Genomic DNA, 15,114 nt, shown 5'->3' with positions numbered 1-15,114 from the left:
CAACTGATGAGCCAAGAATAAGACAAAAGAATTTAAAATGCCGACGATGATGTAAAATAAAATAGATTTTAAAAGCTAGAATAACAATAAAAACAATAAAGATAATAGAATAGAAAATAAATTGATGCGATGAAAACACAGTTATTGGACAGATAAGATAGAATACAATTTTAAATATAGATACTATAAAATAACCTCTTCGTATATTTAATCAAAAGCCAGACTAAAGAGGTTTTAAGCTTGAGGTCAAAGATTCCATTGGAAAAGAGTCAAAAAACTGAAGATATTCAATTCAGCTGATGCCATTGAATTTTGTCATTTAAATAACATAAACAACTGTAATAAGCAGAAGGTTTTAAAAAAATAGTTTTTCTGAATTTATGATCCTCAGTTTATTATCTCTTGCCTATTTTATATTTATTTACCTCACTGTTGATTTTCTGACCTTAAAATGGTTCACACATTCAAGTTGTGGAGGTTTTGTGCTTTAAAATAGTCCGAGGATCAAAAAAGCAATTATGAGCTCTGCACTTGTTTTTATGTGGAGTTCACCTGTGTCTGAACCCTCAAAGCTAACTCCTGCACTGTTACCTGCACTGTATACAGTGTGTGTGTGTGTGTGTGTGTGTGTGTGTTCTGTGCCACTGACCCGGGGTCAAAGTATTCCATCGATGACAGCCTTATCCCCTTAAACGCACGGTGCAGCATCCCGGCTGCCATGTGCCAGTGCAGAGGTGTGTGTGATGAGTGGAGATGAGTCACAGGCCGGGTTGAGAGGAGGTGTCACACAGATAACCCTTACAGATGGACAGCGGGGAGGGTTTAAGGTTTCAGACCTGTGTGTGTGTGTGTGTGTGTGTGTGTGTGTGTGTGTGTGTGTGTGTGTGTGTGTGTGTGTGTGTGTGTGTGTGTGTGTGTGTGTGTGTGTGTGTGTGTGTGTGTGTGTGTGTGTGTGTGTGTGTGTGTGTGTGTGTGTGTAAAAATGATATACCCTGGACAAAAAAAGAGTATAAGAAAGAATGTGTGTGTGTATATGAGTGGGAGAGTGAAACGAGAGGCCCTGACCTCCAGCAGCATTGACATGAGCTATCATCACGATAGCCCCGACCGATTCTCCACCAAAGAGAGGGAACACACATACTGACGTTTTGTTTTCCTCTCAGGGGTCAGATCCTCCACACCACAAATGGACCTCTCACCGTGCAGTTAGCTTTGGTCTCATTTGCAGAGGTTCACCACTCGTACTTCAGCCAGAACCCCAATAAAACACAAGTGCATGGAATTTATTTTGTGGTGTTCAAGTGACGCATGTTTGCAGAGATGAGGCCTCAGTTACTCTTTCTGGACTTTTGAACTTCTTCAATGTGTATCTCAAAACTTGTGTATTGTTATTATTGTCTGCTGTGGATCTCCAGTGAATGGATGGAATAATAATTACTGCAGTATATTCAGCAGGTCACAGTAGATTACACCTCTTTTCTGCTGTTCCTCCAACAAGGAGGTTATGTCTTCTCCACTGTCAACTGGTTTGTTTGTTTGCTTTTCAGCAGGATTGCACAAAAACTACTGAACAGATTTGAAAGGATGGAAAATGGGCAAAGACAGAACCTGTTAAACCTTTTTTTAAACTTCCTTTAATATGGCGAGATAGGCGGCTTTTTGACATTTTCACCAATCTCCCTGGAAGTAATTCATGGATCTTGATGAAAGAAACATGGCATCTTCAGGGGAATGATATTTATGAGTGTGAAATTTGGTGCAGATCCAAATTAATATCTGAATCTGGCGGATTTAAATGTCATTTCATAAATCGACCTTTGCAGAGGTATGTGCTCTACTGACATTCTAGTTTAGATATCTTTTGGTTTATGTTGTCAGATGGCTGCACATATGAAACTGTGATTTTCCACTCAATCAGATGCATTGCATGTACAAAATGTTCCCAAAAACATTGGGGGTGAAGCTTTATAAATGTTTTTTAAAACTTGGTTTCCTTATGCACACCCCAGCCTGAGATAGTTTGTGGTGATAGTGTGAAGTGTGTGAGCTCCAGTTTAGAGTCATAAATATCATGTTTTATTGTGTATGAGAACAAAAGAGAAAAGGAAGCATTCCCCAATATCTCTTCATTAGTGGAATAATTGGTTCAGTAATTGATTTGTGGATCATGGGAACTTTTTTAAGGCAACGATGCTGATTATAAATTGTTTTGAGCAAGAAAATAATCCAAACGTTTGCTCTTTCCAGCCCCTTAAATGTAATTGTTGCTTGTTTTTATTTTATGGCATTTTAAAATTAGTATCACACAAAACAAGGAACTTAACACACTGGGTTTAGGAACTTGTTTACATTTAATAGACTAAAATGGTCAATTCAGGCACAAACCGCAGTGAAAAACCTGTGAAAGTTTAACTCAACGGAAACTTTTATGGATATTTGTGTTTCTGAGATGTTTTTGTGTCACGTGACTTACCTGAAAACCTGAGATGCAAAACACAAACACACATTCAGCTCTCTAACGTCCGAGGTTAACAAATAAAAGAGGGAAAGATTTCAGCTCCCACTCACACACGCGCGGCAAAAGCAAGCGAGGATCATCTTCCTTTGTTCCTGCGGAGAGGTTTACTGTCTATAAACACTCGGCTTTTACGGCGGAACGTCCAAATAAAAAGCTTTTTGAAGAACTTCACCCAGTCAATTAGTCGAGCAGTGTCAATAGACCTGCCGCATAATGACTCACCTGTAATTGCGTGAGAACGAGCACTTACAGGAGACTGAGTGGCACGTCACATAGGCATGACAAAGCCCTCAATCTGTTTTTTAAGCACCCATTCTGTAATTGACCCCCACCCCTCCCTCCCTGCTCCCTTCACACACCCACACACACACACACACACACACACATTTGAGTTCTGAAGTTGTTAACAATCACGTGGCTGATGACACTGGGTGGAGGATTTGAGGCTGTCGAAGGCTTCTCCTCCGTCTTGAAGCATGGCCGGTGGGAAGCTGAAATGACACTCGCTGGGCAAGCCGAGCTTATATTAACGTCCTTCTCCGGGCCTTTTCATTAACATGCGTCCTTTCTTTGTGCGGGGCAGTGGGATAGTGATCGGACAATTACCATAACTGGCTGATGTTATCTCAGCTCGGTTCAGAGGGGAAGATCAGCTGAACTGTTGAAACTGCTGAGAAGACACCCCCCCCCCCCCCTCACACACACACACACACACCTATTTCTTCCTGCAGCTCCTGCTCCTCTGCCTTCAGCCACTTCAAAATTAAATTCTTCTTCGTCTTCTACTTATTAAGCACCTCTCCCTAATTTCTGACGCTGATAAGTGGGCATCAAAGAGAAGCCCAGCGGCCATCAGGCAGCCTGAGGGAGCCGCACATGCTCCTGCAGAAAACCTGACCTTTGCATTTAGGAAATCAACTTGTCATTCATAATTTATTTGAGACAACATACTACTTAAATATCTTTGGAGTTGAGCTTTACCATTTAAAAAAAATTCCTGAGAAAAACACCAATTTGGGTTTAAAAGTTGGGTTCATGCGTAAAAACTAGCAGATAAAAGATTCTTTAGAATTGTGATCATATTATGATTTGTTTATATTTTAATAACGTCCAGTTGTTTACCCCCGAGACACGATGATGTACAGGGCACCCTCTGCAGAACAAACAATGCAACGCAAAGCTCCCCTCCCTCTCGGCAGTTCAAAGTAGTCGCTCTCTCCAAACATTATCATATAATTTGGGCCAGCCGTCAGCTTGTAAATAAGTGATGTAGAAGCCCATTGTGTGGTGGGGCACAGGTTGGAGACAGGCGTCTTTGCTCTGCCGGCATGAGCCGCCGAAGACAAAGGCAGGAGACAGAGCGTCTAACCTTTGATTCTTCTGAGGACTCAGCCGTCTTGTGTCAGGGCAGGACGCATCGGCCACAATCATGCCCCCGATGTGGGGGACGTCAAGAACAATAGAGTCACTCTCCCACAGTCAGGCTCAACAGCCCGCCCCGGCTGCAATTGGATTAGCGAGTGTCCAACCACCACATGTTAGTCAGGTTGACATAAAAGTGAAATATGAGAACAATAAGGCCTTCGCTCTAACGGGGGCACACGCTTTGAAATGGCATTGCATTTCTGTGACAGCTTCTGTAACCGAAAACTGAGAAAATCCATCACAGGACGATAATTTCCAATATTCATCTTTCTTTGGTGAAATGTGAATCGTGGAATGGTGTTGAAATGGTGAATAATAAGCCAGAGCATCAGAAAGATTCCTCTGCTTTTATCTTGTGTTTTAGATGAAAGTTGATTGAAACACATTAAAAGGCCAAAAGATAACTATGATAAAGGTGTAGAATTTAAATCCAAATTCATGTTGAAACCAAAACTGAAATGTACTGCCAACTTGTTTACACACACCCTTATATCTGATACATAAAATGATCAAATTCATTCTGTCTCAAGGGATGGATTCAAATGAATCAGTGCAGATTTCAGATCATTTCCCCTGTTTCCTTTAAAAAGTGACAGTTTTACACAGTGCTCTAATTTAGGCAAATACACAAAGCATGTATCTTGTGCTTGGTTTGAATGTATTATTGGAAGCAAGTCATGTTTTTATTTTTTTTTCTCCAAAAATGTATATAATATGAAAGCAATAAATATTACAAGTAAATAAACTTTACTTTTTAGATTGTTTTTACTATTTTCTCAATAAAAAAACTTATACAATCTAATGTACATTATGAAAAGTTGTACAGCTTTTTATGTTTAAAATAAGGACTCAATTTATTTTTAATATGTAGATATAAATATATATATATATATATTTTGTCAAAATATATGATCATATTGTCAAAGAAACAAAAAAAAAAAGTGAGACAAACATACACCTCAACATAAACGTTATAAATAAGGGTCCAAGTGAACTTTTTTTTTTTTTTTTGGAGTAAAGACCTTCTGATTTGTTTGAGCGTCCATGTTGCTTTTTTCAAGTCTCTAGTCCAAGTCCATGTTGCAGATAGTCTGTGTGTTAGCGGCAGCCGCAGCCCTCCACTACCATTTCCTGATAGTTTTTTAGGACCACCTTGTCGTGTTCGTCTAGGTAGAGCATGGAGATGGCGCTGAGCTCTGTTGGCACGCAGCAGGCCTTGGGAATGTTGTTGTTCACAGAGTTCACCAGTGTCTGAACAATGGCATGGTTGGTTGAGTTCAGATGATCTGCCAGAGGAAAGGGGCATTCCCCGTGGCAGTAATAAGCCTGGTAACCAGGGGGCGCCACTATCCAGTCATTCCAGCCTACGTCGCTAAAGTCCACGTAGAGTGCGTGGCGCCGGCAGTTGCGGTTGCGTTTGCGGCCCCGTTGCTTGGGGCTGCGCTTGGTCCGGCGGGTCAGTGGGTGACCCTTCCCGTCGTGGCCAAAGGTAACCAGGAGGGGGCGCAGCTGCTCCCAGTCCTCACCAGGCTCCTGGTGTAGCGAGCGGCTGATGCGGACGTGTCGGCCCTGTTGACGCGGCGTTTGGTTGAGGTGCTGCACCTCCACAGCCAGCCCGTAATTTGGGAGGCGCTCACGAGTCCAGCGCAGCACGGCAGGGCTGACGTCGAAGCTCTCCCATTGTGACGCATTTTGCCGCACGAGCCGCGTATCCAAGAGCTGCGTGATGAGCTGCCCGGGCCGCGGGGGCTTCAGCACCTCATACACGTTTATCCGGTGAAGCCCCTGCTCGTCTGAGAGGGCGTTAGCGACGACCTCGTCAATCTGATGACGGTAGAGCCTAAGTTCGGCTGAAGAGAGCAGCTCGTCCTCCGGGATGCTGCTGAGGTTGAACAGGAAGCGAAAGGGCGTGGTCTCGCCAACGTCCAGATCGTGCACCTTTTCCATGTGCTCTGAAAATGAGGAGGAGGAGAAATGTTAGCGCAAGTGAAAAATTCCATAATGTTCAGTGTTGGTAATATCAACGAATACAATGTGTAAAAAAACCTCACAACTTTCCCATTAAGACTTTAAAGTTTCCATGACGACATTGACAGAACCAGCAGATAAAACAATTAAACGCGGCTTTAAGTTGTGCTAACCTCACATTTTCACACTTCCTACACGTTTTTACCTGACACAAAAAGGACGTGCAGCATACGCGCACTTTTCCCGGCTTCTGCAGTACTCAACAATATAAATATACAGCGTCCACGCTTCCTTATCTATCTCCACGGATTATCCAGCCCTTCTCTCAATGCCTTTCTCCGAGCACTTTGCTGAAACACGCATTACAAGGAGGGTGGTGATTAACGTACCACAGCTACAGTATAAACACAGTGGAGGCTCCCTGTTCCACGCTCAGTCTGCAGATTTCTGGCAAGATCACCATTGTTGGGGAAAGGAATGTTGTGTCTACTATTTTCCTGCTCAATCCACCCCTGTTATTTCACACCCAGGCTCTAATCTTACCCAGGTGGTTCTCATTATTAAAACCTGCTGTGTTTTTGATTAGCTCCGCAGTTTGTTCACTTAAGACATTTATCATATTCATCATGAATAATCATTAAGGGGTCAGACAATACAGTAGAATCTCATTTATCCGAAGCCCATGGAGGGGGGGGGGGGGGGTGTTCGGCTGATTCAAACATTTTTGTACGCGTTAACCTTCTCATGTGCTTCGTCGTTTAATTCATAAATTTGACAAACGAGGACACGTCTCCTGTTACACCCAGCGAATAAAAAGACACACTTTTCTTGCAGAATTCTGAATTAGTAGTTGCATGCTTTACCGTCCCTGTAAACACGTCTCCTCACCAAAACCGTCCGTCTGCTGCAGACTGTAATACCTCACCATGTTTTGGACAGATCAGCCAACTGAATCACACTATCGCACAATGGTGCTCCCATGAAAGCAAGCACTCCTACTCAAAAGACCTCAAAGCGTATTATTAACATAGTTTAGCAGAGGAGAAGGAGGGTAAATGCCTGTAGAGAGCAGTCGGAACACGCACACACACACACACATTCTCACACACACACGCACACGCACGCATGCATGCATGCACGTACACATTGCATCACAGGCACAAGTTCCTCCTCCAGCGGCGGTGCTCTTTCTTCCTCTCCTGCCTTGGTACGTTGCCGTGTTGGTGTGTGTTGGCGTGTGTTGCCACGAGCAGTGTGTTTGACAAGCCCCATTAAGGCTGACTCATCCCTCCTTCCTCACTCCTCCCCCTAAGGGTGGACATGTTCTGGAGCCCTAAAGCCCCCCGGTTCTCTCAGTTCACTACGCCACAAGGTCACTCGCTAACTCTCAGCTCCGGTTCTCTCTGCCGACGGTTTTTTAAGCGTTTAACCAACGCACTCCAGTCTGGCTTTCCAGCCTCAACGTACATTTAGCAGATCAGTCAACCTGGAGTTTCTCCTGGTCTAATTGAAACGTCTGCAGCTGTCGCTAAAACTAAGCAGATCCAAGTCACAATAAACAGAAACCCTTCTAACATTCCAGCCTTTCTATCGCACCAGCTCCTGAGACTGTTTTTCCATCTCTCCCGAGAGCTGCAGCGTCTGCTCTCAGCACCCACATTGTTGGCAGTAGGGGCTTTATTTAGAAGGCTGCAAGAGTAGCATTAAAGATAATTGCACGTTGAGGAAGGTCCCTCTAAAAGAGCCCTCCATATAAACTGGAGACATGAGACATGAGAGAGGAGCACACTCCAATTCCAGGCCAAGACTGCAGCTTTTTTAAGCCGTGTTCTGTTGGGTGGGGTGAGAAGTGCAAGTCAGTAATATGGAGGCATGCTTTTCTTTCAGCTGCTAACCAAACACACAGAGTTTTGTCAAATGAGGCTCTTGAGAGCTTGTCTGGCAGATTTTTTTGACCCTCTTTAGACAGTGTTCTGTGACCACATCCTTAGATTCCTTGGTTATGGTGTGATGGGTGGAGCTGCCTCACAGTCGTGATTCAAGGGATGTAGGAAATGTTTTTTTAATCCTGAAAACTTACCAGTTGTCAACCATGCTGATGGAGTATAATACCACTAAACTTATAAGAATGCCCGGAAACTGTGACCTTGGTTATGGTGAATAGTTTCTGCCACATGATGCAAACATCCTCCTTTTCTTTTCTCCTTACCTTCATGGTGGAAGCCCCTCACAGTGTTGGCCCGGCTGGCTGACCTCTCTGGGTACTCAAAAGCGATGTCATGCCCCCCAGCCTCCTCGGCCTCCCCCGACTGCAGGCGGTAGAGGTCCAGCAGGTAGCGGGGCACCGTGGTGGAGCGGCTGGGCCGCGGCCGCCTCTTGAGGCCGAACATGTGCAGCAGCGTGGCCTCGAAGTCCCGCAGCAGTTCATGGCTCTGAGCGGCCGAACGACCCTGCAGGCCCGGTACTTTCTTTTTCCCTTCTTCAGGTATCAGACTAGCATGGTTGCTCTCTCCCAGCAGGACTTGGCATATTAAAATGACCATCAGCATTCGATTACCAGGAATCATGATGTCTCTGGGGGGAGCAGCAGATGGCACAGGGAATTATTAGGAGAGAGCTGGAAAGAGCAAAGAGCAAGAAAACACAACAAGGGACAAGGAAAGGAGAGAAAGGCCTTGGTTTTAACTGTCAGGAAATATTAGTTTTTTGGCTTTTTCCTCCCTGTCTTCGCCATCCCCTCTGTCCCCAGCTCTGACTGGTTTTCATAGTCCGGTCTGCCTTGTTTAAACTGTCCCTGATCAGATCGGCTACTTGCCGTTTACCTTTGGCGACATCCTTCACAGGTAAACAGCCAGTTCAAGAACCCAACTTTTTTCGAATTTAAGCCGTTCCTATCCACTCCCTCCCTTCCCCCCCTCATCTCCTCCCTCCTCCACCATGATTAGACAAATAAAAGCGGCAGCCCTGGGGTCAGAGAAAATTCTTAGCTCGATAAGGAGCCTCGTCCCCTCTGAGTCTGCTCCAGCAAGCCATGGGGCAAACCTTGGGCTATTTAACCGAAAAAGCTCTTCCTCATGCGTATACATTATTAAAGTGCTGTTGAACGCCACATAAATCAATTACTAGTTGAATGGAGGGAGAGAGGGGAAAACGTGAGATACTGAAATTGAAATGAAAAGGTCCACTTACTTACCGACAGAAAATAAAGCATGGGAAAACAGTCCATGTTTGTTGGGAGCGGGCGATGGACACGTTTTTCCAGGAAATGTTAGGTGGTGTTGGGCGGCTGCAGGAGAACGTTGGAGTGACCCTGTTCCTGAAAGACACAGACGAAAACATACATGAGGCGAAGGCAATTGCAAACACGTCAGGCGAGAAGTCGGAGAAATGCACGTATGTCAGTGTGTGTTTAAGTGGGCAAGAGAGAGACCCGGTGTCTCTTTAAAGCTTATCATTTTGGCTCATGGGCTAAGCTAGCTATTTACTGTAGCTGGAATGTAAGGAGGTATGTGCCACAACACAGAGAGCAGATCCCCAACGCCTCCAGAAAACACACCTCGACTATTTCACAAATTAAGCAGAAACCTTCAATGAGAGAGCGAGAGACAGAGAAAAAAACAAAACATCAGATAACAGCCGGATTCAACTGAGAAAAAAAAACCTGAAGCAACCCTCTCATGTTCACACACAAAGACCAAAGAGCTGATAACACCACTTTGATCAGGAGTGGTAAAAATCCATACCCAAAACAAGAGGGCGGCGAGCGTTCAAGAACCCCAACTCCAAGTGAACTCGCCAAACCTTCATCCGTCCAAACAAATGAGATCAGCTTTTTTCCGTTTAAATAGATGCATCTCGAAAGGGCCTCATCTCTTAGTAACGCTCCCCTACTTGAGGGATCAAACAGGTTGTAGTGACGCTGATGACAGGCCTCCTGCTCTTTGACACCACTGTCATCAGTGGGAGAGTCGTACGCTCAGCGCTGGAGTATGTGCGGCGTGTTGCAAGGGGGAAATGTGTCTCTAATGAAGCCACACCATCGAGGTTTAAGCACCAGAAGAAAACACACGTTGGTTTTCGAGGAGCAGCATCTCCAAATAAAAACCTGAAAATCATTCTGTATAAACGAAAAAAGATTATTCAACAGCTTTAACAGTTCCCCCCGCTCCTCTCTCGAATTTAACAAGCGCTGCAGTGTGGCTGCAATGATTCAATTCTTTTACACGTCATTTAAACGTGTTAAACGCTGCTGACTCACACTAATAAAATTACCAAATTTCTGACACCAGTCACCACCACCACAACAACGGCACCACGGAGCAGACATTTTAACTCTGGAGCGATGCAGGGCTTTGGTCATCATTTGGAGCCGGTTCCTGCTGGAGAGCGCCCAAGCATTACTACACAGTGAGGATGCACATGAACGCTGTGTGTGCGTGTGAGAGTGTGTGAGTGTGTTTAATATACGTTTTGTGTATTTGAGTGTGTGCGAGCAATGTCGGGCTTGGTATCTTTGTGAATATCTTGGCCCCTGCATGGCTCACTGTACATGCAATCAAGGATCTTTTCCCTAACAGCATTAGACTTTGACCTCCGATTGACCCCCCACCCCCCTTTTTCCCCTCCTCGGTCATGACACTAGATCCCAGTGTGTGCGAGGAGAAGGTGATGTGCAGTGCGTGTGTGCATGAGCTAAACGACGTGCACGCGCGGGTGTCTGTATGCACGCACAAGTGTGTGCTACCGCTTGCATGTTTGTGAGAACTGTGGCAAAGAGAGAGAGGAGGGTTCAGAACATGATCAGCTCTATTACCCAAGGGGTGGAGGGGGGGGTAATGTGTGTGTGTGTGTGTGTGTGTGTGTGTGTGTGTGTGTGTGTGTGTGTGTGTGTGTGTGTGTGTGTGTGTGTGTGTGTGTGTGTGTGTGTGTGTGTGTGTGTGAGAGTGTGTGAGAGTGTGTGAGAGGGAGAGAGTGAATGTGTGTGAGTGCACATCTCTGACAACAAATGTTCATTGTCCAGAGAGGGCCTCTCCCATGATTACAGGGATTCATAGTACTCAAAAACACTGACCATACAGAACATCTTGTAACTGTAACCAGCCACTGACAAAGCTGCGGGCTAAAACGGACAGACACTCAAAAGTGGTGCGATGATGATGAAAGAAAATGCAAGGCAGGCGGGGAGCGACTTTCAACTCTGGGAAAAAGTTATCGCGTTCATGTTCGAGTGGCCTGTTTCCACCAGGGGCGATTGGGAACAAAATATACTTTTTGCACCTAACTCAATGCGTTTTCCACCACAGAAGTTTGGATTCACATTTACTCCTCATTCAGCGAGAGCAACAAAAAAAATTTTCTTCAAGATTTTTACAACAATGTCCGAAGTTTCACATTCAGACAGACAGAAACATTTTCCAAAAACAAACGCAGGCCCAGGGAGCAATTAGGCCGCAGCAGTCAACTGCCCTTGGCTTTGCTCGGTCCCCCTTGGCCTCTCTCTCCCTCCCTGACCACAGATAATGTGATCAGACTCTGCACATGGCTCTTCAGATGTGTTTCATGAGGAATTTGACAGTGATGGTGGGAGGGAAGATGAGAGGGGGGGAGGAAGAGGAGGGAGGGCAACAGGTTACCGCTGGAACAGCCAAATCTATGGCCTGATTCTTTTTTTTTATCATTAAAACGACAGTAAATCAGTTCAGCAACCTGTTTATAGTCATGGGAGTTTTTCTGATCAATGCTAATGCTGCTTTAGATTGTTTACAATTCATTATAATATTGTGTATCTATGATTCTAACAGTGACTCCATATAAATGAAATGAGAAATAATATAATTTAAACACTATCCCTTTTAACAAATTCATTTGAATGGTCTTCCTGTTAATATCTGGCTTGTGACTGGAGGTTACAGGAGTTTAAATAATAACTAAGGCTTCACTCAATAGGATCCAACAAAGTGCAATATCCTCATGTCTGTTGAAAGAAATAAACCAGGGACCTGCAATGTGTGTTGTTGTTGAGTAGTGGTTTGGGGTTTTATTAGCTCCCAGTGAGCACTTCAGCAGGAAGAACATTCACAGTCAGTGAGATCACTGAGAGCAGGTTAATGGTTTTTGTTTAAGCTGTGGTGTTGTGTGAAAGAAAACATCTCTGATACAAATGTCGAGCTTCACGACTTTCATTACTTCAAGGAGAAATTAAAACACAACTGGAAAAAATATCAACTTCAAATGCTCCCAGATAATTTGCCTCACAAGTTGAAAGTGTTAAAAAAATACAGAAATCAGAAAATATCAGGTGACTTCATCAACAAAAAGTCAACTCCTGAGCCAATATTTTCCCGAAACCTCAAAAGCAAATTGTAGCCAACTCTTTGCCAGGCACATTAATGAAAAAGGGAATAAATACCTATTTGTAATTTTTTAAAAAAATGATACATAAATGCATTTCCATTCAAACTGTGTTAAGTCAGTTTCCCTGCACGATGGAGGAGAAATGTGAGATGAAAGGTAAAAGGTGTGTGCCAAGGACGCCATGCGCCCGCAGGCCGCAAAATGTTTTCTGTGCTGCTGCGCGACGGGATGAAATGACACAATTTCACTCCATAATCGTTTGTTACGAGCAGGTGTAAACATGTGAGACCTTGTTTTCCATTGTCGCTTCCCAATTATCAACCGGTTTCAACTCTACTGTAACGTTATACCTCTGTAATGTGTTGGCACTGGATGCTTCTTTTTTTTTTTTCTCGTTGGTGCAGACTTCGTCATACTTGGACCGAACTGTGGCTTTTTCAGTGACGCATGAATTGTTGTTGACCTGTTTGAGAAGCGGGATTTAATACCAATTTTAAAATAAACTTTAAAATAAAATAAAGTAATTTTTCTTTTTCACGTCCAGGCTGAAATTCCGGGCTGTGCCATCTCCCATCTTTTACTTTTTACGCGTAAAAAAACCGGCATGACGCGAAGCGGACACAGGTGTTAAATCCCGCAGAATCTCAGCAGAAAGTTCAGAAAAACGTTCAAATCTGCACAGTTGAAATATTTTAAAGGTATTTAAGGAAAAACAAACGCGGAGAAACCGAAAGCTCAGTTTGGAAATGACCTCACTTGCTGCTCAACTCTCCGGCACAAAAGGCTTTTAACCTGTTCGAGCTCCACCAGGATCGCTGCGCTATTCAACCCCCCCCCCACCCCCCCCTTCAAAATAAAATCCTTCCTTTCACTTTACCCCTCTCCCTCTGTCAGTGTGAGACTATTATGGGATTGTAAGCTTCTATATTTCTACAGCACTCGGTGAAGTCGCCAAAAACACCAAACCCAGTGGCACAGTCACAAACTGTCAACGGTGATTCCTCCTCCTCCTCCTCCTCCTCGTGTTATTCAACAGGTTCGGTTCCCATTTAAAAGCTCCGGTGTCTGGATCGTTGATGTGTGTGGGTGTGTAGAAGGGGGGTGGGGGGGGGGGGGGATGAGCGCTTACCATCAGTAAGAGGTCCAGGTATCCTCGAGCGGAGTGAATAATAACGAAAGGAGAGGTGGAGAAAAGCAGGCACGTCCAGGCGCAACGCCGAAAAATGAGCCTTAAATGAGAAGTTTGGTGCCTTTTTGGCTCATTAATCCTTTTTAAACGCACCGGAGCGGACCCGGGGTCGGAGCGTGAAGAGGCCGGGGCGCACGGGCTCTGCAGCGGGGAGTTTTCCTATCCGTCCTCCGGTACGGTTCGTGAGAGGGCCGGCGGTGCGCAGAGCGAGGGGGAAACTTTTCAAATGATCCAGCATCTATGGCTCCTTCCAGTTTTTATCCCTCCCTGCCTCCTCCCTCTCTCCATCCCTCCCTCCCTCCCTCCATCCCAGACCCCCACCTCCCTCATCTGTCTCAAACACCTTGGATAACCCCCCCCTGCCCGTCTCTCCTCCTCCACCTCCTCGTTGCGCGCTGCGTTTTTTTTTCTCTTTTGCATTATTATGTGAAACTTCGCCACTTTGCATTTAAATGCCGGGACGCAGACAGTAAACTGAATGAGAAGAAGACGCGTCTAGCTGCAGATGTAAACAATTGGTCTATAAGGAGAACTGGAGCAGGATTTATTGGCCACAGAGGTGATCGAAATGGAAGAAAGTCAACTTGTAAAGTTATTTCACTGATGAACAATGAAATCAGACTAATAAATATGTCAAATATCAAGTCAAACTAATGTTCCCTGTGCGGTTTGTTGTATTTCTTTCCCTTTTTTTTTGGGACATTAATCACACCCGCTCACACTTCTCTCTCAGACATTAATCCGTCCTCCCCCTGAAGTAAAACACAATCATAAATTAGTAATTTTTATCAGAATATGTTTTATTCTCCTTTAGCAGTTATATTGGAATTTATTTACCTCCATGTCCCATCGGGAGGCCACCAAGAGAGATAACAGAGCCCTTAATAGTTCCTACTGTCATTGATATAAATACAGAACACAATGAAGTTATTTGTACTTTAACTCAAAAATAATATAATCAAGTTTGTACACTTATTTTTTGGGAAGATATTGTGGATAAAGATGTAGACATTTGTTAGTTGACGTTATTTGTCCTTTTACTCAACAGCTTTTTTTTTATCAGCTTTATTTGGTTACACTTATTTTTAGGGCACATATATCGTTATATATTGTTAACAAATGGTTTCACAGAAGGTTTGTTATTTTATTTGTCTTTAAATATAACAGCTTCTTTTTTTAAATTCTACTTTACATGGTTACTCTGATGTTTGGGGAACGCATTGAAGATAAACACACGTAGACATAGTGTTAACAAAACTTCATAAAACAGTTTTGTAAAAGTCATATAAGGAGTTTTTTTGACAATTCAGTAGTGAGGAAAATAAATCTATAGAATATCCACCTAACATGTTGTGCTTAAAGTCTTTCATTATGTTTATTAGTGTGTAAAATAAAGGGTGAACAACGGATCTAGTGGATCCTCTTCAGTCGTGGAGTGTGAATCAATGTTCTGCAACCAAAGACCTCATTACAGCATCATCTGAGGAATCCTGAGACGAATCAGATCAAATGCTGCACTAAAGCACATGGATAGATTTATCCTCGTAATAAGCAGCTGCAATAAAGTCCACGTTTTATTATGACTTTCAAAATGTATTTATTTCATTCAATATAATCCCCACAGATGTTTACTCACTGCCTTTGCCAATGTAGTTTATCC

The 15,114-nt window shown here is 43.9% G+C and overlaps 1 protein-coding gene across 2 annotated transcripts; it reads right to left on the bottom strand.

The window, feature by feature from the left end:
- Window positions 1-4,607: 4,607 nt before the first annotated feature.
- Window positions 4,608-13,710, bottom strand: bmp4 (bone morphogenetic protein 4). 2 transcript variants are annotated; one of them, XM_034576743.1, is made up of 4 exons: window positions 13,395-13,710; window positions 9,101-9,227; window positions 8,121-8,485; window positions 4,608-5,895 (listed from the first exon to the last, which is right to left on the bottom strand). In XM_034576743.1, the coding sequence occupies exons 3-4, from the start codon at window positions 8,476-8,478 to the stop codon at window positions 5,042-5,044; spliced, it is 1,212 nt and encodes a 403-aa protein (XP_034432634.1). In that variant the 5' UTR covers window positions 8,479-8,485; window positions 9,101-9,227; window positions 13,395-13,710; the 3' UTR covers window positions 4,608-5,041. The 2 variants fall into 2 exon arrangements, with proteins under 2 accessions (XP_034432634.1, XP_034432633.1); XM_034576742.1 differs by having other exon boundaries at window positions 9,105-9,227; window positions 13,395-13,707.
- Between the last annotated feature and the right edge of the window lie 1,404 nt (window positions 13,711-15,114).

Source organism: Hippoglossus hippoglossus, chromosome 22, assembly GCF_009819705.1.
Source record: "Hippoglossus hippoglossus isolate fHipHip1 chromosome 22, fHipHip1.pri, whole genome shotgun sequence".
NCBI lineage: Eukaryota > Metazoa > Chordata > Actinopteri > Pleuronectiformes > Pleuronectidae > Hippoglossus > Hippoglossus hippoglossus.
The sequence above is the reverse complement of the archived record's forward strand: the minus strand, read 5'-3'. Positions and strand labels throughout refer to the sequence as shown.

What these genes read in the sequence shown, in the direction of transcription:
- bmp4 (XM_034576743.1), bottom strand. Translation starts at nt 8,478, where the DNA reads ATGATTCCTGGTAATCGAATGCTGATGGTCATTTTAATATGCCAAGTC. An exon ending in GAGGGGCTTCCACCATGAAG is followed by an intron (nt 5,896 to 8,120) that starts GTAAGGAGAAAA and finishes CCTCATTTTCAG; the next exon opens with AGCACATGGAAAAGGTGCAC.